Source organism: Corylus avellana, chromosome ca5 (assembly GCF_901000735.1).
Source record: "Corylus avellana chromosome ca5, CavTom2PMs-1.0".
NCBI lineage: Eukaryota > Viridiplantae > Streptophyta > Magnoliopsida > Fagales > Betulaceae > Corylus > Corylus avellana.
This window is the reverse complement of record NC_081545.1, coordinates 31,059,904-31,087,023: the sequence shown is the minus strand read 5'-3', so window position 1 is coordinate 31,087,023 and position 27,120 is coordinate 31,059,904. Positions and strand designations below refer to the sequence as shown.

Genomic DNA, 27,120 nt, shown 5'->3' with positions numbered 1-27,120 from the left:
TGTACTGCACAATCAATTTAATTATTAAAAAAAAATCACCCAAAATTGAGAATAAGGGGAGATACTATCTATTATCTAAGTGATTTGTGCAACTTTCACACTTGTGAACTCTTTAATACCTAAAATCTTGTTAACTTAATTATACAATGGAAGAATTTTTTTTTTTTTTTTTTTTTTGTTTAATGGAGAAAATAAATTCCATTATAACTTCTACAAACTGGACAATACTTTTTCAGACGATGTATTAACGTTAATCCAACTAAGAATATATATATATATTGTTTCGGAGAGTAATTCTAAATTAAGAACTTCCTTATTGAGATCATCAGTTAGGAATTTATGAGGACACGGCTCAGAACCATCAACGATGCCATTAGACATTAGATCATTGCCACTCGCAATTAATATTGAAAGGAACTGTGACAACCGTATCTCAAAGATGATATTTATCTATAGAACTATACTAAACAATCAAAAGGGTTTAAATTTACAAGGCAATGTTGCTATGATATTATCTGAAATCATTATCAATTTGAACCAATTAATGACTCTTGACTTCAACTTCAAGTCCTTCATATCTGTTTAGTGATAAGCAATACTGCTGTTATTAGGAACAACCTTCTTCTTATCTTGAACTCCATCCTTATCGGCTAGCTACCACATCAGCAAGACCCGCTGCTTCGATGATTGTAGAATCATCTGCACTGTGTTTACATTAGTTGTCACTTTAACAAGAGCCTCTCTCTATAAAATAGATAAAGACTCGGGCTCTAGCTAGTTCGGGATCCAATAGATTCTTCTCTAATTGACCCCCGATTGATATTTGAATTAAGTACCCACTTAATGGTAAATTGTATGTTTGATTCATCTATTAGTTTCACTTTCTACCATCATGACACATGTTAGTTTGTCAACAACATGATTCATTCAAACAATCATATCTCAAAATTATATTACAACGAAACAACCATTAACTCATGGTCACAAATGCTTCTTATTAGATTTACCATTTTCTATCCGCTTCCTCTAGTTTATTTGAACATGGTATTAGAGTAAAGATCTCGAGTTTGAACATTATTTCGGCCATTTTTCTCCTTTTTCAATTAAAAAAGTCAATGTGTTGTCGCTTTTGGGATAAGCGATGGTTTAACGCTTCAAATTGAGTTGAGTTATTGGAGTACTCAAATCTGTACTAATGTTGTTTAATCCTTGTACCAAATCAAAAGAATTACTTAATCCACCCACTTCCCCATCCGTTTCAACAAATGAATTGCGGTTACGTCAGAAGCAAACACATTACAAAAAGCAAAAATACAAAGAAACAAACTTGTCATTTTCATTATTGGAGAGCCCTATGGCTCTCATAGTGTCCACACATTCAATCAAACAAAGCACTCACTCCCTCTAGAATTTCTATTATGTATGTGGCCCTCGGAAGTGGCTTTGGTACAAATTTTATACAGAAACCCCCATCTGATATGGAGGATATTTTTTTAAGGGGGGGGTGGGGACTAATGAATAATGATTATTATTACTTCAATCATTATTGGTCTGAAAATTTTGGAAGGAAATGTTGCAGTGCTGACACCTTTGTTTAGCTTTGCCCTTTGGGTTTGTTTGTTTGTTTGTTTCTTTATGAGTGAGTGAGTGCTTATGGTCCCTTCATGGTTAGTTTTTGTTGCACTTAGCGGCTGGTTACAGCTCCCACATTGCCTCCACCATTCTTGAACCTATGGGATCAGGACCCAGGTGCAACCTTTTTCTCTGTTTTGATCTTTGTGATTTCCAAGAAAGATCTTGTTTTTTCTATGTAAATGTTTTGTTTAATTCTATCCATTAGTAAAGTAAGGTTTTGGGTGGTCGGCATTTTTCACAGATATTCATCCTGCAGGAACTCCATCATTTTTATGCTTAGAAAAAAAAAGAGTCACGACAAGAAATTTTAGTCAAGAAGCATTGGATTGGGAGCAAGTTGGGGAGCTGCGTGAGAGAAAATCATAGATGGTATTGGAGGATAAATAATAGATAAGAAACAAAATCATAAGAAGCATGTTGGACATTGAAGCAGAGACAAACAACAACTGGGAAGGAAAATGTCTGAAGGAAAGGGTGCATATCACAGCAAACCATATATACCAAAAACAACAGGGGGGCATTTCATGATTGTGTTTGACAATTATAAGAGGAAAGTTTTGTCACGCAAATGATGGAATGCAGAGCATGGCGTGTCATCGATTGATAGAGGGAAGGGAGCCTGCCGGCCGGCATGGATAGCTCTAGCAGAAACTTTTTCAACTTGTAAATTTACAAGAATCAACACATAATTAGGTTTAAAGCAATTAATTACTTTCCCTCTTCTGCCTTTTGCCTTGGCACTGATCATCGTCTGATGGTCCATCTGAAAACTTTTTTTTTTTTTTTAATACAAAATATACTTTAGTGGGCATTGACAGTAATTACAGTTAATTGACTTTGCTAACATTCAGATTGCAGCAACCCCAGAAAAATACAGCTAATACAAATGTCAACTTCTTTTGTTTATCTCATGTTGGGCAAATACCTTAACTTAACTAATCAAATATTAGTTATGGAGGGCCTAACTACCGATAGGATCTTGAAAGGCCGCCGATTAAAGGTGTTAAAGGTGTCAGAGGGCCGATAGCCCTTAGGCCGAAGGGTTTAAGGAGCCGGCAGCCTACAAGTACTAGAGCCTAGAAGGCTCAGTAGCCTACATCCCAAACAACTAGCAAGGATTCTAGGGCGTTCTCACTAAAGTATTAACTTTTGATAGTTGATTTACTATTTCGTTCGGCTCATGCCATGTACGTCCCTAACAAACTTGAGAAATGAATCTCGATATCAATAACATACTACTGACAGGAATTCTTAAAACTCTAAGAAAAAGGGCGAGAGACGAAGGTTAACCTATAAAGAGAGCAGAAGGGTATTCATTGAGGTATGCCTAATCAACCATATATACTATTACTCTGCCAAATCCTCCTACCTCACTACACTAATTTGGCGTCGGAATGGTTTCACTGGATCCACCCCTGGCGAACCCTCTTATAACCTCCTCCTCTTGCAAATCCTCTTTCTGGTTAGCAGCGTGCGGTTGTTGTATTAACAAGTTCATTAACCGCTTAGTATCTTATCTATTTTTTCTTTTTTTTGCTTTGGTGCTATTGAAAATGTCAGCTCATGATTATCTGTTTGTTGTATAAACTTCAGAAAAAGGATGATTTGATCAGTGGTTTGAAGCAACCACTGAAAAATTGTGCTTGAAATCTTGAGGCTTGGAGCAAGCTTAGTTAGAGTAACACCATTAATTACTAGACTTGATGAAGGATTTGGGTTGAACAGATGAAGTGCATTAGCATCCAATTAATTAAAGAGTTAGGCCAAAACCAATGCAGAAGTGGCAAAATTGCTTAGGCACAAGCGGATAAGGACCTAATTAATCCCCATTATTAAAAGATAATCAAGCTTAGTCATAGCCAGCACTTGTCGTGCCGGAGCAGCTCAAGACATATAGTAAAAAGTTGGAACAGTAGTAGATACCTGCAGGACAATCTAAGACCATAAACATTATGAGACCAATAACAACAACATGAATGACGAGGATAATTGTGTTAACCCATATTTTAAAATGGAGAAACAATTCCCATTTGACGATAATAATCCAACACTAACACCTTTATTATCCACATTGTTAGTGGAACAAGACCTTATGTTAAGTACGTAAGCATGTTGCGACGCATGCCAGTCACCCCAACTCTAGAATGCACCAACCTAATATTATATATATAAATTATAATACATTGCATCAAAGATGATTATTATATTATATTATATTATATTATATTATATTAAAACCAACGAGAAATAAGGCATTGTATAATTAATTAATTTCTCTAAAAGGAGTTAATTAATTACATTGACATTAGCAAAAGTGGGGTGAATTAAAAGGAGAAATGATGAAGAAGGCCGTACGTCTTGCTAGCTGACGATGAGTTTATCCACAATCAACCAATCTTTTGGTGATCATATGAGCTCAAGTAGCAAGAAACATGAATATTTGCTTCTTGTTGTTGTTGGGATGAAGTTTGTTTGTTTTTTTTGCTGGGTGACCATATATTGCAGTAGAAAATTCAGCTCTGATATTGCTGTTCATGGAGGGAGATGAACCAAATGGCCGGGCTATTAGGTTACTGTTGTTGACTTGTTGCTACTCTCATTATTATAAGGATTTATGAATGGTGGATTCCCTTTTTTGGTGGTTTGACAAAATTCGAAGAGAAATGATAAAAATATAATGAGCTTCACATGAATCATGTGCATGGATATTAAAGTTCTGTTGCAGAGATCTTATCTTACCATTTTATGATTTCAGAAAGTCAAAATGATGAGGATCCTAATTAAAATCTTAATCCATAAAATTAATTATCTCACTTGGGTCTTCATTTAGATTATTGTGTCTAATAAAATCTTGATCTTAAAATGCAAGATTACATTTAAAATTTATTAATATAATTAACCCATGCTTTTGTCATTTTTAACATTGAGACTCTAGTTTTCAATTTGAAATTTTGTGAAACCTCCATTATCTTTTCTATCCAATAGATAAGTGAAACAATCATGAAAATACAAAATTTTCCATTTTGCTAAAAAGAAAAAATGGAGTCTCGTTTCTATGGTCGGCCATGGAGCTAGACCTACTCCTTTACGAGGGTTTGAGGTTGCGTAGTCCTTGTGAGTTGTGACACCCTTATCGCAACTTTGGTGAGAAAAGATTGAAAAGGCCGTACGAGCCTCGTGAGAAGATTGTACCTTTATGAGGGGTTGGTCATTGATGCATGATCTTTGTGAGTTGGTTGTGAAGATTTCACAACCCACTAAGAAAAAAATGGTAGAGGCGGCCTTTACAAGAGAGTTGTGTGGCGTTTGCGACCTCTACGAACCCTTAAAAAATGAATGAGTCTTAATGACTAGCGGTAAGTCTCTATGGCCGACCAGGAGAGGGATTAGATTAGTGGCATAACTTTCCTTATACACTAAAGAATTTTGTAGATTTTGAATCACATTTCTTTCAAATTCAAAATGGTTATTGATCATATTCTTATACACATAGATGTTAAATCTTAAATGTGCAATTCAATCCTACAATCAGATCTTGAAGATCTTCCCATCCAAAAGATGGATAAAGTGTAAAAAAAATTTGTCACCACCATGATCATATGATATATTGGATCACAAGACCTCCATCTCTCTCTCTTGGTATTTGCATCACCAATCAACAAAAATTAATGAAGGTTGCATTAGTGGGGTGCACACATTGTACCAATTGTGAGAACACCTTAAAATTTGCCAGCCCCCTTTATGGGTGGGGGGAACCTGAAAAAGCCCCCCAAAAAATGTATGAGAGAGAGAGAGAGAGAGAGAGAGAGAGAAAGGGAGGCCTTTTGGTGAGTTGACAGGCTGAGCAATAGGGTTACAAGGTGGTGCACTAAGCACCCACGCGCGCTCGTTAGCAAGGGACCCACAGGTCAAATCTATCATGCGCCCGCGTTTTTCTCGTCCCTCTCACTCACCTTGTTTTGTATTATTTGTGAAATTACTTTATTTATTGTTTTCGGGGGCCATCCCTTTTTGTGGAGGGTGTGTTTGGTACGAAAAGGGAAGCAGTTAAATCAAGTACCCTGCGTGCATGACTCTTACCGTTATTCTAGGGCACTGTCTCCGGCAATATTATTTTTTTTTCCCGATAATGCCCTTCTCATTTTCTTGGATTGGAGTGATATACGGCTATTAGGCATGGGTGAAATGGGTATGTTGGATAGATGCGGGTAATGATTTTCAGAGGTAGATAAGATATGCAAGTTGGGTGAGGGGCTAGGGCTCCTGGATTCAGTTTTCACTTTTATCATTACTTTAACGTTTGGAGTGGGAAAAAGATTTTGAACTGCTTAATGCTTTTTAGATTTTTTATTTTTTATTTTTTTTTAAAAAAAATTAGCATTTTTGAATTTTTTTTTTTTGAAAACATAAAATAAATATATCCATGACAATATCCACATGATTTTCACATGCCGGAAATATTAAGGGTCCGTTTGGGATTGCGATTTCAAAAAGTGCAATTAAAAATAACGATTTTTAAATTTGTAATTTGAAAACGTGATTTTTAAAAACCCAGTTAAAACGTTTGGCAAAATCGTAGTTTAACCTTTAAAATTATGCGTTTTCAATACCTGCGTTTTCAAATTGTAATTTTTTAAAAGCGCAATACCAAACAATCTGTTTTTTGCGATTTAATTTAAAATTGCACTTTTTGTTTACGAAACCGCAATACCAAAACGACAAGTAAAGTAAATATACCCATATTATATAATGCAAAGAGAGAAGTACCAAAGAAACTTGCATACTTTGGGTAATATGTGGGAAAAAATAATAATTAGATGTGCGATTTCTTGTTTTCTATGATTTTTGGAGGAGAAAAAAAAAGAGGAGGGTGAGGTGGGGTTGAGGTGTTTGCCTAAATATATAGAAACTTGACTTGAAAATTTAGTATATATATATATATATATATATATATATATATATATATATATATATGTTGGCCATTTCAAAGGCTTACTTAATTTGATTAAAAAAAAAAAAAAAAAGGGATAAAAAAGTAGTTTGATAAGACAAAATATATATTGCTGAATTTATGGAAGCTACACATTTCCTTGCATGGGCCTAAATTTGCAAAATTGACAGCATGAAAGAAACACATTACAATGATGTAACTTGCAAAATTCATACCAAAAAATATAAATGTACTTGGAGGGAATATCCCTTTTTTCCTTTTCCCTTGTTTGAGTAGAAGAGAATATATCTGTTAAAAAGTTTTCAAAATTAATATAATTATGTATGTATGTATGGCTGTGTTTATGGTTTAAAAAACATTATATAATAAAAGATATTTTAAAAGAGTCTTAGAAGAAGCGGAGAGTCCCGTATGAAAAGAGAGAGAAAATAATGAAGGCGTGTATAATGCCCAACTTACACCAAGTTATTGCTTTAAAACAAATAAAAAATTGAACGAGAAGTGTTTTTTTTATAACCTAGTACACTGTAACACTCCTTAGGAGCGTTTATAATAATAATAATAATTATTATTATTTGGTATAGAATTATGTACTAGTAGAAACACCATCCTTAATCATGTCTTAACATGGTGATAAATAATACAAAGGTATCCATAGTGGTAGTGGAGGTCACTGACTCCACTTTTTTTATTATCTAAATGAAAAATCAAATCAAAGTAAATAGACAACGATTGATGTTTTCTTTTAAATTTGGTCGAAAGAATTTCTTACAACCCAAGTTATTAAACTAAAATGTATTTAAAATGCGTATAATTTTTAAAAGAGCACATGATTCTTACGAGCATTTTTTTAAGTCAGGAAAAATCATATGCACGTTAATTTAAAAGAAAACTTTGTTCGATCACCAAGGTCAATTCAATATAGGTGTTAATTTAAAGAAAGAAGAAAAAAGAAAAAAAATTCAATTTAGAGTATGTTTGGGACTGTATTTGATAGATAGAGCTTTTAAGTCAAAAAACGTTTTTTGACAAAAGTTTCATTTTTAAGCTTTTGCCAAAAGTGCGTTTTGGCAATTTTTGGATGACCCTTAAAAACGCTTTCAGATTTTTTTACCAAATATGTACTTTTTTCTTTAAACAAACTTTTTGAATGTTAAATGCACTTTTAGACTCCTTAAACGCACACCCAAACATGCCCTTAGGCACAAATTAAGTTGAGAGATTAAGGTGCATCAAATGAAAAGGGTCACTTTTCAGCCTGCAGGCATTTCCAGTTGGTGCAACATTGACCATTCAATATGATTTATTTGTATACTCTACAAAGTTCGACCTGATCAGAGGAAATACTGATGTAAGCCTTCAACAACTCCCCCACAAGCAAAAAGAAATTTAGTAAAATGGGGGAAAAAGAAAAAGAAAAGAAAAGAAAATGGACAGGAAAAGAACAACCACAAGACAAGAAAAGAAAGAGGAGTCTAAGTCTGTCTAATGATAATGTTGACCATTCAGTCCACTCAACCAGACCCAACCTCAGGTGGAGAGAGAGGAAAGCATTTGCTTGAGTAGGATTTTGGTTCTGGATGCATTTGCAAGCTTTTCAATTAGTGGACGACTGCATTTCAAAGTACACCCATTTCCTCTCTTTCATTCCCACCACCACCTAGCAAGATTTTTCCACTCAATCACACTAAGCAACTGAGTGGCTAATCCTCTCCTTGTTTATCAATGGAGCTACCAATTTTTGACCTGCCTCCATGGATCAGCTGCTTTAGTGACCTCCTTGAATTTTATGCAAATCAAATTGACGACGGGTCTTGGATTTTATCTATGTGTCCGTTTGCGTGTGACTAACTTTACGGGGTGTCAGATTTACGAGTCACGAATGTTTCCAGCAAGTTTTGATACGCAACCGCAACGTCGATTTTCGTAATCTAATGTTGACATCTAATAGTACTCAGATTCGATCGATTCTCACTTTAACTTTCCTATTAAAATTAAGATTAGCAGTTGTCGTTTGTTGTACTGTGCAGATGTTCAGAATAAGCTAAAAGATATGGCAATGAGAAACAATTGGCCACTGTTGATTAAAATACAACAGCTTGGACAAAAACAGAGGAGCCCCACCTTGAAAACTTGCTTAATCTTTCGTCTCTTGTGTTTTACTGTCAACAAATAGAATCAACAGAATCAGGCTCTGCAATGCATCTTCCCATGAATATAAAACAGACGTTATGGATTTTGCTGCTGTGATTTCTGTCATTTACTGAGCTTATATATATATATATATATATGGCTCTTTTGTGTTTCGAATGGCTCTCATTTCAATATTTTACTGTCCACCGTGGTGATGGCCTTTTTTGCTTTATCAAAGCCAATGATTTTTTTTTTACTAGAATTACTTAAATTGACAAGTAATGGACATCTTTCTGGCAAGGGTTCACGTCACACACATTTCACTTTCATCCAACTTCAAGATTGAAAAATAACCTCCCAGTGCCCATTACTGTTCACATGATGCATTTCCCATTCATGTAAAAAAAAAGTAAAAAATTCTGTGGGTGATGTAATAACATCAGTATTCCTATTCTCTTAAGGTTTTAAGATAAACCGAGCGAACATCATAAGTTCGAACATTGTCTCCGTAATTTACCTCTTATTTTAATTAACGTGTTGGTCTCGCTGATTTAGCAGCCTGATTACCATGACATCATGGACTATGATTAGTGCCTAAATATGCCTGAGAGAGGAACAAGAGTCCATGGAAAACAAAGCAATCAGGGTCAAGTCCTGTTAATTAATCAATCATAATTGGTCTCACAGAAGTGGTGGTTGAGTCATCAAACTCATATAAATATATTTTTCTAAGTTATGGATATACTAAAGAGCTTGCCATTCCCCAACCATCTCTCCCACTCCTTACGTCACACAGATGGCCCTATTGGCTAAGAGATTTTTAAGTGAAAAAAATCATCTCTCTAACACACCAATAGTTTAGATTGACTTCTTGAACTCCATTTTTTCCTGTGCTTTCTTTTGCCTAAACATTCTACCGTTTAAATAATTATACCCCCCACCATCTGAACTGCGTCTCCCCCTCCTGATGTAAGCATATCTTTGATCTTAAAATGATTATCCACAAACACAATTTGCATTCCCCATGTTGATATCATAATGTGCGCATGCACCATGGCAAGCATGGATGAATGTACCCACTGCCATGCATGACCACATGGAGCATCAATAATTAAACACTTACAAATTAAAAAAACTTGCCTACTTTATGTCTATAATTTCTTAATAAGTTAGGGTTGAGGGATAGGCTTAGAGTTGGCCTAAATACTCTTATAACCATGTTTCGGCACGATTCGAACTTGACACTTGACTCTACGATCTGCAAATCCAACACAAAATTATAGTCAAATTTGACATGCGGCACACGAATTGCAATGGCATATATAGTGGCATATATATGAAAGCGAAATCATGGACTGCATGATATTCCAATGGTCCGAGCTTTACGAAACTTCCCCCCCACTGTTGCCTAGTGTGGGGGCCATTTGAAGCTTTTTTCATCCTATAAAACACCTTCTCGTCTCACCCTTTCCTTCCCCTTCTAACACCAACACTATCCACTTGATCATCATCTTCCCCTGCAAGGCCCCTGCAGATTTTAACTGGGATTTCTTCCAGCTAGCCATGCAGCCTAGTGAGGTTACAGCACTCCATTATCTAATCTCTTCAAACCAATCTCCATGCCCACCTCCCTTTAGCATGGCTCAGAGCAATAGCACACCCACATTTCAATTTAACCAATTCCCAAACCCATTGTATAATTTCCAGCTCCCTCAGGCTCAAGAATTCAACCCACAATCATCATCTTTCAGCAGCAATTCAACTTCTGATGAAGCAGAGGAGCAACAGCTATGCCTTATAAACGAGAGGAAACAGAGGAGGATGATATCCAACAGAGAATCTGCACGCCGCTCACGCATGCGCAAGCAGAAGCACCTAGACGAGCTCTGGTCGCAGGTTGTGTGGCTCAGGAATGAAAATCGGCAGCTCCTTGACAAGCTGAGCCATGTTTCGGAGTGCCATGACCGGGTGACTCAAGAAAATGCTCAGCTCAAAGAGGAAACTTCAGAGCTTCGTCAGATGCTCACTGACATGCAACTCAACAGCCCTTTCCCTGCTCTAAGAGACCTCGAAGATGTTCCCTGCAACACAGCTTATCTCAGAGCAGAGTCCTCAAACCAATCCATCACAAGTAATTCTTTGGATCTGCTTGGCTGAGATGGAGGCACAAGTTTTATATATTATCCCCTTTCTAGCTTAATTTGCTTCTTCTCTTTGTAATGGAAGCCAAGCAGTTTTTGCCTTGCTATTTAAGCTGTAAGAGATTGAAGAAAAATTGCAATAACATGTTTGATTTGAGCATTTCACAGGTCTTCAAAGCCTCTTTTATGTATTAAACAATACTTATAAAATCCCATTTTATATATCTTATGCAGCTAAAAGTTGAGCATGATCATGATCATGATCCTTCCCCAGAAACAATTTTAACAAATATTATTGATCATGGAATAATCATGTGAAACTGGACATGCAGAAAAAAAAAAATCCCAGTAAAATAAAATTATTGTGGAAGAATTGTGGGATTTATTATGTAGGCGTACTAGAACAGAGAGAAAGAGAGAGAGAGAGAGAGAGAGAGAGAGAGAGAGAGGAAGCAGAGGCATTGGGTGTTGGGAGGTTGGACATGACACAGAAATAAAGGTGGTGAAGTGGGTGTTGGTAAGTAAAACAAAAATTACCATAAAAAGAAAAATATATGCAAAAGCTATCCACTAAAATATTTGGTACTTTTGGAGTGCACCCTTGACTGAAAATAATTGGAAATTATTTTTTATATTTCTCAATTCATTCTCTGGCTAGTGTGCGTCCACCAGAGCTCTGGTTTGGTAAACAATCATAGACTGCAATACTTCTCTTTCCTGCAACTACCAAGACATACATAATTAATGGCCTCAATATTTTGTTTATCTTTTTCATGTAAAATTCCTTTAATATTTGATGTTGGACATCTTAAATTTTGTGAAAATGTTATTTAAGTTCTGATGATAATTACAAAACCCTCAAACAGTTGGACAAGTTCAGAGTCGTTGAGCATTGAAATCTAACAGAGCTCCTTGCAAGACTTGAAAGATGCTACACACAGGAGTTGGCTCTTGCAATATTTTCGAGTCATAGTCCCTTGCAAGACTTGAAAGATGCTACACACAGGAGTTGGCTCTTGCAATATTTTCGAGTCATAGTCCCTATATCATTACAGAATTACCCCAAGAAAAACAAAACTTTCCATCTCACATGTTGTATATTTGTTGTCTTATTTCTGCTCAAATAAAGACAGAACAAGAACAGAGTACAGAGTACAGAGTACAGAACATGTTTATATGAGGTATGCAAAAGGAGAAAGTAAAACAAGAAAACACAACCACCAACCAAACTCATACCCAACCAAAAAATTGCACAAAGCAAAAATAAAATAAAATGGGGAGGCTATATCAAACAACTTCAATCTTAAAAGCCTCCATTGTTATTTATTTTTTTCTCCAAAATCAAGACAATTTGAGCGTGTCATGTCTGAAATATGTACATGTAAGTCATGTGCGCCATTTTCTATTCATTTTAATGCCAACATTTAATGGATGAGCCAAGTCCTAATGAAATGGTACTTGGAGGAGGCTAAATGTAACCAAAAATATATATATATAGTTTGAAGGTATTTTTTTTGCCATCTATAAATTTCCGTTCATTTTAGCGCCTTTATAGAATCCCAAGTAATAGTTCGGAGCGGTAAGTGCGAAAAAAGGTGTCAGTTCATGAAAGGTAAGTGTGTTATCCAAATAGAAAGAAAAAGAAGTTTCCACAAAAACTTATACAAGAGAACTGAATCATGAACAGCATCTCTGCTTCGATTGGTTATTGTTGTTGAGGACATTAGCAGCTGCAGAGGAGGTTGCTGTAGAGCCGAGGCTTTGTTATGATCTTCTTAAGTCCAAGCTAGGGCCTGCATTATAAGAGAACGATTTTCCAAGCACATTTCAGTGCAAAGTTGGTGGGTATGCTCCATTTCCCTCAAGAGAATGCCCAATCAATGGGCCCGGTCCAGCTCCTGGGGGCTGATCCATTTGTGGTGAACAATCTAGCCGGTTAGTGTTTTTAACACAAGCTCAACTAGTTATTCAATGAATCTAACTAGGGTTTTCAAACCCAAAATGGTAACATTCAATGAGTTAAATGCATAAGCTAAATGTTAAAGTGGCACCCTTAAAGAATATATTTCTTGAACAAAGTATTCAATACTACACTACATGTCTACACTTTTGTCCCACTTCTATTTTACTGTCACATTAACGTAGTAAAAACCTATTCATAAGTTAAACATTTGGGTTTTGTGGAAAGACTTTTCAATATATCATTCTTCTTGTATATGAATCTTCTCCTCTTTCTTTTCCTTTTATGGATGACTAGGCGCTTAAAGTATATCATTAATATTAGGTTCTGATATGAATGTTGGCGTGTCAATTGAAGTACATGTGACGTATGACATCATTAATTTTGATGAAAAAAGTTCAAAAAACAACAAAAAGACCTATTTAAAATTGAACAAAACTTATGGATCATGTTATTAAAATTATAAATTCAATAACTAAATTCAATTCAAAAAAAATTTACTTCACCCATTGAGTATATACGTGCGAAAGCGTGTCTTGGTATTCCATCCACGGTTTTGTCGGATCAGATGGGATCCACATTGGGTTGACCTGGCAAGATCTACGACGGTGGACCGTAGTACAGCACCAAAGCTCACACTCGCAGATCGAGAAAGCAACTACTAAAGTTAATCCATTTTACTCGAAGCTCCCAAGGTCTCATCATCCCCGACTTTCGGAATTCTTTACACACCAATCACCCATCTCCAGGCATTCACTCTAAAATTCACACAAATTTAGATCTTCTTCTTCCTCTTTCGTATTTGTTTGTGAATTGTGGTTCTGTTCAGCACCTTTTCTTCCTGTTCCGGATCTCACTAAGAGATTTTGATTGAAGCTTCTGTTAGACTCACCGTAAAGGATATCATTCTGATTGAAGCTCAAATTAAGGAGAGATCTTGGATCCAATGGCGGTCGCAGTCCGAGGAAGCCGGGGCGGAGGGTCGGGTCTCGGTGGATTCAGTCTACGGAGCTTCTTCTCGTACCGGGTCTTCGTCTCGGCCATGTTCTCCCTCCTCTTCATCGCCACGCTCTCCGTCCTCCTCACCACCAACCCATCCACCTCTCACCACGATTCTGTAAGTCACTCCCTTTCCATTTTTTCTCTTTCGTTTTTTTTGTTTTTTTGTTTTTTTCTCTGTTGAGAGCGATACCCATGTGATAGTTTTCACAGTTAAACGAACCAACTTAAAAGTTTTCTCAATTAAGCAAAACCCAGATAGCGATTTCATAAGTGAGCAAAACCCTGGCAACCATTTTGCAATTAGGCAAGACCCAGATAACAATTTTGGGTTTAGACAAGGCCCACATTGACAATGTGACTGTTGGATGCAGACCCTACCGACTACTGGGAATGCGTATGTGCATCGAACGTTTTTGGCTTTGAAATCCGACCCTCTTAAAACGAGATTGGATTTGATATATAAGCAAGCGAGTGATCACGTTACGCTTGTGAATGCATATGCGGCATATGCGAGGAAGCTTAAGCTTGAGATTTCTAGGCAAATGAGGATGTTTGATGATCTGGCACGGAATTTCTCGGATCTTCAGATGAAGCCCACTTACCGGGCATCGTTGTTCGATTCAGAGGGTCCGGTGGATGAGGATGTTTTGAGACAGTTTGAGAAGGAGGTGAAGGATAAAGTTAAGATTGCACGGTTGATGATTGCAGAGGCGAAAGAGAATTATGATAATCAGTTGAAGATTCAGAAGCTGAAGGACACGATCTTTGCGGTTAATGAGTTGCTTATTAAGGCAAAGAAGAATGGGGCATTTGCAAGCTTGATTTCTGCCAAGTCAATTCCGAAGAGCTTGCATTGTTTGGCAATGAGGCTTGTAGAGGAAAGGATTTCTCATCCTGAGAAATATAGGGATGAGGACCCTAAGCCAGAGTTTGAGGATCCGAGTTTGTATCATTATGCCATATTTTCAGATAATGTGATTGCGGTATCTGTGGTAGTGAGATCTGTGGTAAAAAATGCACAGGAGCCTTGGAAACATGTTTTCCACGTAGTTACAGATAGGATGAATCTTGCAGCAATGAAGGTTTGGTTTAAGATGAGGCCAGTGGAAGGAGGTGCCCACGTAGAGGTGAAGGCAGTAGAGGATTATACTTTCTTGAATTCTTCATACGTGCCAGTATTAAGGCAACTGGAGTCAGCAAAGTTGCAAAATTTTTACTTCCAGAACCAGGCAGAGAATGCTACGAAAGATGCACATAACATGAAGTTTAGGAACCCAAAGTACTTGTCAATGTTGAATCACCTTCGCTTCTATTTGCCAGAGATGTACCCTAAATTGCACAAAATCCTATTTTTGGACGACGATGTTGTGGTTCAGAAAGACTTAACAGGGTTATGGAAGATTGATTTGGATGGGAAAGTGAATGGAGCTGTTGAGACCTGCTTTGGGTCTTTCCACCGCTATGCCCAGTACTTGAATTTCTCACATCCTCTAATTAGGGAGAGATTCAATCCTAAGGCTTGTGCTTGGGCTTATGGAATGAACATATTTGATCTTGATGCTTGGAGGCGTGAGAAATGCACGGAACGGTATCATTACTGGCAGAACTTGGTAAGCAAATTTACTTCTCTGTGTCTTGTCATTAATTTAGTTCTGTTTGATTTAGCATGTCTTAACTCTATCTCCTGTTTTTATTCAATAATCACTTCAACAAATTAGTTGTAGGGTTGTAATGTTAGTAGAATGGCTGAGTCAATGTTCTGTCTATGTTTTCCCAGAATGAAGAACGTGCCTTATGGAAGTTGGGTACTCTTCCGCCTGGCCTGATCACCTTCTACTCAACAACAAAGTCAGTGGACAAATCCTGGCACGTGCTAGGGCTTGGCTACAATCCCAGCATTGGCATGGATGAGATCAACAATGCTGCAGTCATTCATTACAATGGCAACATGAAACCTTGGCTCGACATTGCTATGAACCAGTATAAGAATCTCTGGACCAAATATGTGGACAATGATATGGAGTTTGTGCAGATGTGCAATTTTGGCCTCTAACTGCATGCCGTGGCTGCTCTGTCGTCGATCGGGTAACACGACCAATGAGTTCCAGCCGATGTCCATAGTGGGTTATCTTATTCATCTGGGTTATCGTATCCTGTATCAGTTGTAACCTTCAGAGTGAAGCATTTTTTTCATTCTGTGGTGGAAATGCTATCTACTATTTTTGGGTTTTTGAGCTTTTGTTAGTTGTAAGCTATCAAGCATGAGTTCTTATGAACCAGTTTGGGTTTTGTACACGGAGAAACGATTCTTTTAATTAAAATTCTTTTACCAATCGTTTTGATACTCAAAAGCATGGCTGTATGTGATAAGAAGAATCTGCATGATATTAACACTTCCAAATTTTCAGATAACTGCTTGCTATCTCTTGTTCTTTGTCTAAATATGGCTCTCATTTTATTCCCTGGCTGGAAACATCCATTTGAAATACAGTGTAGCTACTTTGACATTTTAACACGGATTGAATATTGTAGTGTATTTGAGAAAAGAATAGGGTTGAAATGGAGTCTTGGTGGGTTTGGCACGGTCTTGATCAACTGATGACACAATTAAAGAAGTGGATTTAGAGGAAGGCAAAATCAACACTTAACTCAAATTTAGAATGATATTGCTTCGGATTCTAGGTGGTGGGAGGACGTTGCCAAGTAAGATTACAGCCCGACAGTTCTCTTCTTTTAGTTAAAGTGTTTTTTCTTATGTACTTTTTGTGTAACTAGAGTGTCTTACACTTTTAATGATATTTCTATTACTAAATGATCGTACACCCAAGCTTGGAAACTTCAAATATAGCCACAAGTTGATACTTTTTCAAGTATTTAGGAGATGTGTATCCCTGTATAGCTTCTGATAAGTTTACCATAATCACGCCATGTTGTATATTGAATTTTTTTTATTTAGTAAAGACCGATTCAAAGATTTGTTGAGACTGTCACATTAACATTATGAAATAATTACAAAATAAAAATGTAATTTTTAGCATTACTATATTCTTCCTTTAATCGCAACATTTAGGAAATCTACCAATAGAATTTTTATGCGCATCAGATACACGGGTCGCCAAATAATAAAAGTCGCTGCAAAACATTGAAAAACAAAATATGGCTTGACCAAAACAGTATTGTATATTCCTTCTTATATATAATGGTATACAAGTATACAACGTTACCGACACTTGAAAGGGAAAAATATACGAAGTAGAATAAAACAAAATAGAGAGAATCTCAGATATACAAGAAAATATCGATCAGGTGTCGACACGGAATGGAATGAAGTCGCAATAAGACAACGGACAGCTGGGAGATTTGCCTTAACAAGGTAAGAAGTGAGCTGCTCGTTGGTGGACGACTTGTGCGTCACGTAGCATGGACAGCTGGGAGATTTGCTAGCTGGTGGCGATGAATCTTTGGTACATCGATCTGGAGACCATTCTTCCGTGAAGGAGAGAAGCTGAGGTTGATTGGGTGCTGAGGTGAGGGAGTTTATGGCTAGAATTGTTGTCAAGGAGTCCCCTTCAATGATGAGAGGGCAGACAGATAGCGTAATGAGAGGATCCCATGGAATCCAGATAAGCTTCCTTGACTTCATTGAGCTTAACAAACACACCAAGTTGACCCGAGGTCGCGTACGCGTGGCGGTGAATGAAGACCCCGCCTTTCGAATTTGCTCCAGCTTTTATATCTACACATTGAGACCAAACCGTCATCTTTCCACATAAAGAAAGGTTTATTAATTTGCCAACATCTTCAACCATGCACGCGCTTGTGCTCTACCTGCCTTTGTTCCATCTCCTTCCCTACATCGTCGGGGCTTCCACCAAAAACCCACAGCCTTACACTACTCCAACTGACTATATTTTACTCAACTGTGGTTCAACCTCCAACTCAACCTCAATCGATGGACGGATTTGGGAAGATGATGATGATGATGATGATAATTCCAAATTCTCTTCCTCCAACACGCAAAACGCATCATTAGCATCCACAGACGACCCATATGTGACCGGAGTTCCGTACATGACCGCTCGCATTTTTTACTCCAAATCCACCTACTCTTTCACCGTCTCCACCGGCCCAAAGTTTATCCGCCTCTACTTCCATCCAGCCACATATGCCGGCCTCGATAAAACCACTTCCTACTTCTCTGTCACGTCCAATGGTTTCATGCTTTTAACCAATTTCAGTGCCTTTCTCACTGTTTCCGCAATGGGAACCTCCGTAGTCAGAAAGGAATTCGTCATCAACGTGCAAAACAATCAAAGGCTCAACATAACTTTTATTCCCTTGCCAAACTCTTATGCCTTCATCAACGGTATCGAAGTCGTTTCTATGCCAAACAATCTGAACCGATCAGACAGGAGTCTTGCCGGGCTCAACCCGGACCCGGACCCGGTTCCAATTACCTCGTCAATCAAAACCCAAGTTCAACCATTGACCAAGTCAAAATATAATCGGAAGACAACAATTGCAATAATCAGTGGTGCAATTTTCGCCGTCGCTGTAGCACTCTCTATCCTTGGTTTACTAGTGGCTTTCCGGCTGATCGGTAAAAGAGTCAAGGACGTGGGGTCCACCGGTATTGCTTCATGGTGGGGTCTACTTCCTTGCACTGGGACCAAGTTAACCAAGGCGCAGGGCTCATCATCTCTCCATTCCGAATTTTGTTGGAAATTTTCGTTTGCTGAAATCAGAACAGCCACCAACGACTTTGACGATGCTCTCATTCTTGGTGTTGGGGGCTTCGGTAACGTGTACAAAGGGTTCATTAGCGGTGGGGTGAACCCGGTCGCGATCAAGCGGTTGAACCCAGGGTCAAACCAGGGGGCTCACGAGTTCCACGCCGAGATCAAGATGCTCTCCCAGCTTCGTTACCTCAATCTCGTTTCTCTGATCGGATATTGTAACGATGACGATGAGATGATTCTTGTCTATGAATATATGGCACACGGGACTCTTCGTGATCATTTGTACAACACAGATAATCCTCCTCTCCCGTGGAAGCTACGCCTTGAGATATGTATCGGTGCGGCGCGAGCTTTGAATTACCTTCACACGGACGCGAAGCAAACGGTCATTCATCGTGATGTGAAGACAACAAATATCTTATTGAATGAGAAATGGGTGGCCAAACTGTCCGATTTTGGATTGTCCAAAATAGGCCCCTTTGGCTCCCATGTCAGCACTGTAGTTAAGGGCAGTTTTGGGTATTTGGACCCGGAATATTACCGACGTCAACAACTGACTGAGAAGTCTGATGTGTACTCATTCGGTGTGGTTTTGTGTGAAGTATTGTGTGCAAGGCCACCCATAATACATGATATTGCAGAGACAGCAATGGGCCTAGCGAGGTGGGTGCAAAAAGGCTATCGCAATGGAGAGGTTGAGCAGATGGTTGATCCATTTTTAAAAGGTAAAATAGGGAAACGGTGCTTGAAGAAATTTGTTGAGATCGCAGTGAGTTGTTTGCTTGACAACGGAATCGAACGGCCATCAATGAATGAAGTGTTGTGGGGCCTTGAGTTCGCATTGCAATTGCAAGAGAGTGTAGACAAAGATGTAAGGCTTGCTGTGGTTGAAGCTGAGGCATTAATGGATGATGAGAAAGCTCTCTTCCCCATCTCCACACTTGATGGTAGTGATCATGACATGCTTAGTTGCAGCAGTGGACAAGTGTCAAGTACAAATAGCACCAGCTGGGTGACGATAATGAGCAACGAAGAGCAAAGTTTTGCAAGTAGCGGTCAGGATTCAAGCAAACTGAGAGTTCTCTCAGATTGTGAATCCTAACGGTCCGTGAAAAAAAACATGATAGCTGAATTTTTACTAGATCTTATTTGGAGACATATATTGCCGACTATAGCTAGTACATGGGTTTGTAAGAAAGCCATTCTATTAATTCATTGAGTGTAGCAAGATGATAGTGGTGGTGCATGTATTTGATTGAATCACTCTAAAGGCATAAAATTATGGGATTCTTCTTGACTCGGTTTTTGTCATAAACCAGTTCTTAAAATTAACCAATGGGGGGACAATATTAACTAATAGGGAGGATCTCTGTATTAAAACCCCATAATAATAGAGGTTTTAAGAACTCTTGAGGGGAGGAGTGCTTCCCAAACTACAACGTACATCCGCTCCTGAGCGGAGGTCACTAGTTCAAATCCACATTCCTCATTTTTCTCGTGTAAAAAAAAAAAAAAAAAAAACAAGGTCTTAACAAGGTAATTAGTCAGAAGATTAAGCAAGTATGAGTTTCATTTGATATATAATTCTCTAATAAAGCTTCCATAGGATGGGAGGCAATGTTTTGGTACAAGCTGCCAAAATGTTACCGGTATGTGGTCATTAAGCATAGCCGTGGCCACATAGCAATATCAAAATTAACTGTGAAACAACCAAAGGGAAGGGCAAGAATCCCTCCAAGCTAGCTTCACCACACAGATGTGAAGCTTTATTTGCATATCAAAGAGACGTGCGATTGGCTGTTTAGAAATGTAAAATCCTTTGAAATATTGTCTAAAAAATTAATTGGTGTTTACCGAGAGAAACCAAAACTTTTTATAGCATTCGAAATCACACCCCACAAGACATGTTCTAAAAATCATTCAAGTGAGCAGAATTGCATTGTTGCACCTCAACAATAACTTTGTTATTTCAAGGTCCCTTAGAGATCTAGACTCCTAATAACAACTCGCAACACAATAATAATCCTTCTTTGTTGATAAACATGATCACCACATGGTAGTTGTAAGCATGTTGAGATAACCTCTTATTGAGATCGATAACCTACTATATATATATATATATAGATGACATAAGATAAGATAACCTACGAACATAGGATAACATAACCTCCGAGAGACCAACATAAGATAACTAGGACTCTTGATTGTCTTGGGATTAGCTAGGTACCACTGCATCAATAAATAGATGTAGTGATCCAAGATTTTAATGACACAAAATTTTCAAAAGATTCTCCCATGCGATCAACACTCTTAACGAAATTTATGCAATCTTCTTATTTTCTTTCATTATTATCATATAATGATGATTTTGCTCAAAAATACTTTTTGATTTAAAAACTTTATTTCTCAAACGTAATTTCAAATATGGTCTAAATATATATATTTTTCCCGTGAAGAATTTTCTAGAATGGAGGGCACGACAGCTAGATGACGTATTTGGCTGCATGGACTATAATTTGAAAAAAGATTTGTCTCCAATTCCGTCTCAACAACTTAAAAAGTCAAATAGTTGACTTGGAAATGCAGCCAGGCATCCGATTAATTGCATCATTAGAATAGATACAAATCTTGATAAAGATAATAAACAAATTAACGTTCAAAATTATAGCAAAACTTGTATTTATCTTTTATAATTGAATAAGCAAATTTACGTGTATTTAAATATAACTACATGCGTCTTTATCATACTAGGATGTTTTCCATGGTTGTCACATGCACTATTACTAAAATTTATTGAGTAAATGAAGTAGGAAATAATTACACAATTATGAAGTCACTCATAAATGAGTTTAATAATAATTATAGAGGATTACTTTTATAAGCAGCTGGTGTAAACCAGCTCCTTTTGTGCCCAACAATAAGAAGGATTATTGCACCATTTCAAATAGGCACCAAAACACTAGATTATATAAGTTTCTCCATTTTTTTTTATCTTTTAAGAAATTGCAAGAGGGTTGAGGGTGGCTCCCCGCCACCCCCAATCCCTCTGGGGTGGCCAACGAGCCAGGCCATCTAGGGTGGTGGCCAACGAGCCACCCCATGGGCTAGGTTGGCTCGCGCAACCACCCCCACCCATGGGGTGGCTCGCCGGCCACCCTAAATTTGCCTGGGTGGCCAGGGCGGGCCAACTCAACCCCTTTAGGGTGGCTCGTCGGCCACCCCATATGGGTGGTGGCTCTTGCAATTTCTTAAAAAAATAAAATAAAAAATAGAAAAACTTATATAATATGGTGTTTTAGTGCCTATTTGTAATGGTGCAATAATTGTAAGTGGCCTATTCTTATCGTGCGCACAAAAGTAGCATGTGTATAAAAGTTATCCCATAATCATAACATTAACAATTTTTCAAAGTAAGTTACACCTATCTTGACCGAACAAATCCAAATTCAATTAAGTTGACAAAGAAAATTTAATGGTTCAGTTGGTGAAAAGAAAAAAAAAATGAAAAAGTAAAATAAAAAACTGGGGATGCTCTAGGAACTTGATTTTGCCAAATCAGCGAAGGTGAGATATAACATGACTTTTAAAATTATTGTGAGATTAAAATTTAATTATAATTAATTTTAAACTTAATAATAATTTTAAAAGCTGTGTTATCTTTAAAATGATAAAAGAAAAACAAAAGTTATATAGAATTACTCTTTCCCCACCTACCAAGAAGTGGACAATTTTGACCCGCTTGGGGGAAGACGCACTATTATTGGCGGTCCAAATTGGTGGTAGTTGGTTGTGTACTACCTATTTATACTGGTATCTGAGATATCCAGATCTGGTATCTGGGATATCCAGATCGTTGATTTCCTTCGTTTTTGCCTATTTTCTCCGAATTTCAATTCAGTTTCGTCAGCCAGAGAAGAAAAGCTTCAGGTTTGGATCATTTGGCCTTCTGGGTTCTTATTAAACTTTTGTTTGGTATAATTTGATGCTCTGTTTTCTGAGTAGTTGTTAGGAAAAAATAGGTTTTCTGTTTCTGTGATTTGGATTAAATTTGCTGATATGGGTTTACATTTTTGCGTGTTGTTGATTGGTTTGCTGCTGCATGTTTGTACATTTGTGTCAATTGTGTATTGGATTTATGTGTTTGGGCAAGATCTTGCTGGTGAATCTGGTACGAATATAGCGTATAGTATACAGTGAAAAGTTATAGGTTTGTTGGATTTGTGTGTTCTCTTTGGTTTGATCGATTAGTTTTTGAGAAATGTATGGTTTTATTCTTGATAATTGCATGGATACTTTTCTCCGTCTCTGTTTTTTAACGACTTTTGATTTTAAATCACCGATCCTTTCGTGACTACTGAGTTTGGATCTGCGGGTGTTGTTTGTCTCGTCAATTTTGTCGGATCCACTTGTCAATTTAGTTTTGGTCGGCCGAAATCTATGATAAATAATTAAAAGTTTGATCTTTTGCTTTCTGTTGAATCTAGTTCGAGATCAGGTATTTAACTAAGAGGAATTTGACTATGCAAATGAATCATCTTTGTTCTTTTGGGATTCATAATATGCTGGCTTGTTTTATTCTTACATGTGAATTTCTAGAGGAGTTTTGGGAGTTGTCATCTTCTTTAGTATTGAATATTGAGCCCAGCAGATATTAGTTTTCCTTTATCCCGATAGAACACGGAATTTGATATTACAAAGGAAAAAGAAAAGAAAAAAAGAAGAAGCTGAGCTTGCTTTAATGATTATCAGCATGGTGGCTTGTGGTCTTTATTCAAAAGATTTCTACGATTGATTTTATCGAGTTTTATTCTTCTGTAACACTGCTAATTTAAAGCTTTCATCAAAGCATCCAACAATTTTTCTTCAAGGTTCTTGGATTACTTTTCTTTTTCAATCACAATTTTTGGCTTTTGTCTCACTAGCAACTCCAACTGGTGGGCAGGTAAAAGTATGGCTGCACCCTCCAAGCCTACAAGAATAGGCCTTGCTGGTCTAGCTGTCATGGGACAAAATCTGGCCCTCAACATTGCTGAGAAAGGCTTTCCCATTTCTGTATACAATCGAACTACCTCAAAAGTCGATGAGACTGTTGAACGAGCTAAAAGGGAGGGAGATCTTCCTGTATTTGGTTTTCATGATGCTGAATCTTTTGTGCACTCGGTTCAGAAACCCCGTGTCATTATTATGCTTGTTAAGGCCGGGGCACCAGTTGACCAAACCATAAAGACCCTCTCTGCTTACATGGAGAAGGGTGATTGTATAATTGATGGTGGTAATGAGTGGTATGAGAACACTGAGAGGAGAGCGAAAGCCATGGCTGAATTGGGTTTACTCTACCTTGGAATGGGTGTTTCAGGTGGTGAGGAGGGTGCTCGACATGGACCCTCTTTGATGCCTGGAGGGTCAGTTGAGGCTTACAAATACATTGAAGACATTCTTCTTAAAGTGGCAGCTCAAGTGGACAGTGGCCCCTGTGTGACTTACATTGGCGAAGGTGGGTCTGGTAATTTTGTAAAGATGGTTCATAATGGTATTGAATATGGTGATATGCAGCTGATTGCAGAGGCTTATGATGTATTGAAATCTGTTGGAAAATTGTCAAATGAGGAACTTCAGAGTGTTTTTTCAGAATGGAACAAGGGGGAACTTCTGAGCTTCCTGATTGAAATTACCGCAGACATATTTGGAATTAAGGATGACAAGGGTGAGGGTTATTTGGTTGACAAGGTTCTGGACAAAACTGGCATGAAGGGTACTGGTAAATGGACTGTGCAGCAAGCTGCTGACCTATCGGTTGCAGCTCCCACAATTGCATCTTCCTTGGATGCAAGGTTCCTCAGTGGGTTAAAGGAGGAAAGAGTCGAAGCTGCCAAAGTCTTCCAATCAGGTGGCTTTGGTGATATCTTGACCGACCAAGCTGTGGACAAGAAGAAGTTGATCGATGATGTAAGGCAAGCTCTTTATGCATCCAAGATATGTAGTTATGCACAGGGGATGAATTTGATCCGTGCAAAGAGTGCTGAGAAGGGGTGGGGCTTGAAGTTGGGGGAATTGGCTAGGATTTGGAAGGGGGGTTGCATCATCCGAGCTATTTTCCTGGACAGAATTAAAAAGGCATATGATAGGAACGCTGATCTTGCAAACCTTCTTGTGGATCCAGAGTTTGCAAAGGAAATCATTGAGAGGCAGTCTGCCTGGCGAAGAGTTGTCTGCCTTGCTATCAACTCGGGTATTAGCACCCCGGGTATGTCCTCCAGTCTCGCATATTTTGACACTTACAGAAGATCAAGATTGCCAGCCAATCTCGTCCAAGCTCAAAGAGACTATTTTGGTGCTCATACATATGAAAGGACTGATGTTGAGGGAGCTTTCCATACTGAATGGTTCAAGCTTGCCAAACAGTCTAAGATTTAAGTTTTGGTTATTTCTTCTCAGTCAGAACTCAAAAAGTTCATAATAATTTCTGCTCGGGACTCTGCTGAGCAGAGCTGACACCACCTCTAGTTGGTGAAATTTATCTCTGTTGTCCTGTTTAATCACTTTTATGTTTGTTTATGTTGTTTGTTGCGTTGTGGCAGATCCTGCTGCTCTTTCCATGTTTTCCTGATGATCCAATTTATGGCCCCCTTTTCTTGTTTAAGACATCTTTCACTGTCGGGGCAAAATACTCTGTTTACATTCGATGTTTGAACGTGAAATATCATAATGAGTATCTTTATTTACATCATTTGGTGCTATTCTTTTGTTGCTGCATCTTCTTCTTTCTCCTGAACTAGTTATGTTGCACAACCTGTTGATACCTCGTTGTTACTAAAGATTTATCGCACATATTCCACCATGGGGGTGTTCAGTTGTCATGTGCTAGACCGTTGCCTACCAAGCAAGTCAGTGAAAGGCACTGGATATTGGATATGTGCAGTCTACATCTCCATGAGATCATTACTAGTGATGGCCTAAACTGATATGCTATCTTGCCTACACTCCTGGTACCATTGGAATAGCCGTTGCTTAAAATCTGGCGGCAACAACTGTAGTTGAGGAGCAATTTATCTTCAACAACGAAGTGAAGGGCCCTTTTCCTTGCCGAGCTCGCGAAATTTGCAGCTGTTCCCACTAAAGCCGAAGCCCCTCCTTTGAATTTGTAAGCCTCATACTTCACTCTGATCCGCCTCACCCGATCAAAGAAATCTTCGTTGTGAAAATGTATGTTAAACGGGGAGAAATTGATCTTCATCTGGTAATTGTTGACTCCCTATCAACGTAGTTTTTGTGCATTCCATGTCCTCCGCATGCGCACACCTTTGTAGATCGAGCACCACCATAAGCGTCCCTACCAATATAGGAGAGAGATTTTGGTTCCTTGAAGTGATATTCGCGAAATTCTTCTTTCCTTTGTATATGCTGATGTCGCATTCTCTTCTGCACGTACGGGAGTGCAAACGATCGATTCGGTAAGCTCCTAGGACACTTGGTTACATCCTCCATATGGATGGGGTAGCAATCGTTCGTCTTGGCAATGGCTCCAGAGGCATTTGGTCACACCCCTATCCAAACAGGAGTGCGACCGGTCCTCTCATGCCATACTCCCTAAAGGCTCGTTCAGGGATGCGACCGAGCTAGCCTTTCTGCCTTGCCCCAGGGCTATACCCCTTACCACTAATTTGAAACTAAAGTGAATATAAGAAATCCTTAAATCCAAACCTCTAATTCTTCTCTTACAGCAGCATGTCCAAGGTATTTTTTATTTTATTTTTTCCTTTTGGTTAGCTGAATGATTTTCTCTTATGTTCAGTCGTTTCTTCTTCTCTTATTGTCCGTCTGACGTCAAACGTGGGCCAGTGCTTTTTTCTTTTTAGCTATATATATGTTGGAGCAGAATGTCATGTCTTGCTTTCAAGTATTGCTAGCTTTAATGATTTAACTATAATGTCCAGCATGGACTTGGTAGTTGCCTTGCTGTTGCCCTAGCTTGCAACCCATTTCTTTGCAGGATTTGGTTATATACCCAGCTAGCTAGCTACCCAATTATGTTCTGTCACTCCAAATGCTTTTGCTGCTTCTAATAGTTGGCATTTGTCTTTCTATCTTTATATTTTCCTCTTTCCAGCACAACACACACTGTTGGTTCCTGGCTTAATATACCTACATACACACAAACAGACACACACACACACATGGATGCACAATGCAGCATTATTTCAAACTTTTTCTACACAGAATTACTATTTTCTTGTGGATTGATACCAATATTAATTTCTTCACCTTAATCCCAACACAAACCACACTTATGTCTCTATTTAGGTTCATTTTTCTTTCCTTTTTTCAAACTCAACATATATACACGTACGTACACAGCTTGGTTTCTTTTGGTAAATTCTTTCCTGCTAATCAACAGTTCAGATTCCATTTACTGTTAACAAAAAAAAAAAGAAGGTGTTTTCTTCATGAGATACTTGAATGGAATCTGAACTGTTTTGCTGCTAAATTTACCATTTTATCTTCTTCATGCGACAATTATTACTGTTGGTCAACATTTCCAACGCCAACCAAAATTGTCCG

The 27,120-nt window shown here is 38.1% G+C and overlaps 4 protein-coding genes across 5 annotated transcripts; all 4 read left to right on the top strand.

The window, feature by feature from the left end:
* Positions 1-10,187: 10,187 nt before the first annotated feature.
* On the top strand, positions 10,188-11,048 carry LOC132182809 (basic leucine zipper 43-like). The gene has a single exon (XM_059596158.1). It carries the CDS (start codon positions 10,283-10,285, stop codon positions 10,874-10,876), a length of 594 nt encoding a protein of 197 aa, XP_059452141.1. The 5' UTR covers positions 10,188-10,282; the 3' UTR covers positions 10,877-11,048.
* A 2,423-nt stretch (positions 11,049-13,471) lies between these two features.
* LOC132182887 (probable galacturonosyltransferase 9) lies at positions 13,472-16,157 on the top strand. The gene is made up of 3 exons (XM_059596252.1): positions 13,472-13,937; positions 14,194-15,432; positions 15,600-16,157. The coding sequence occupies exons 1-3, from the start codon at positions 13,767-13,769 to the stop codon at positions 15,873-15,875; spliced, it is 1,686 nt and encodes a 561-aa protein (XP_059452235.1). The 5' UTR covers positions 13,472-13,766; the 3' UTR covers positions 15,876-16,157.
* Positions 16,158-17,611: 1,454 nt separating this feature from the next.
* LOC132182131 (putative receptor-like protein kinase At5g39000) lies at positions 17,612-19,673 on the top strand. Its single transcript, XM_059595330.1, is given in 2 exon segments — positions 17,612-19,626; positions 19,628-19,673. Coding segments are annotated over 2 exon segments (2,043 nt in total). The 5' UTR covers positions 17,612-17,629.
* A 2,722-nt stretch (positions 19,674-22,395) lies between these two features.
* Positions 22,396-25,288, top strand: LOC132180380 (6-phosphogluconate dehydrogenase, decarboxylating 2). 2 transcript variants are annotated; one of them, XM_059593180.1, is made up of 2 exons: positions 22,396-22,488; positions 23,504-25,288. In XM_059593180.1, the coding sequence occupies exon 2, from the start codon at positions 23,512-23,514 to the stop codon at positions 24,973-24,975; it is 1,464 nt and encodes a 487-aa protein (XP_059449163.1). In that variant the 5' UTR covers positions 22,396-22,488; positions 23,504-23,511; the 3' UTR covers positions 24,976-25,288. The 2 variants fall into 2 exon arrangements, with proteins under 2 accessions (XP_059449163.1, XP_059449164.1); XM_059593181.1 differs by having other exon boundaries at positions 23,484-25,288.
* The last annotated feature ends 1,832 nt before the right edge of the window (positions 25,289-27,120 follow it).

What these genes read in the sequence shown, in the direction of transcription:
- LOC132182809 (XM_059596158.1), top strand. Translation starts at nt 10,283, where the DNA reads ATGCAGCCTAGTGAGGTTACAGCACTCCATTATCTAATCTCTTCAAAC.
- LOC132182887 (XM_059596252.1), top strand. Translation starts at nt 13,767, where the DNA reads ATGGCGGTCGCAGTCCGAGGAAGCCGGGGCGGAGGGTCGGGTCTCGGT. An exon ending in CCACCTCTCACCACGATTCT is followed by an intron (nt 13,938 to 14,193) that starts GTAAGTCACTCC and finishes TGTTGGATGCAG; the next exon opens with ACCCTACCGACTACTGGGAA. An exon ending in ATCATTACTGGCAGAACTTG is followed by an intron (nt 15,433 to 15,599) that starts GTAAGCAAATTT and finishes ATGTTTTCCCAG; the next exon opens with AATGAAGAACGTGCCTTATG.
- LOC132180380 (XM_059593180.1), top strand. Translation starts at nt 23,512, where the DNA reads ATGGCTGCACCCTCCAAGCCTACAAGAATAGGCCTTGCTGGTCTAGCT.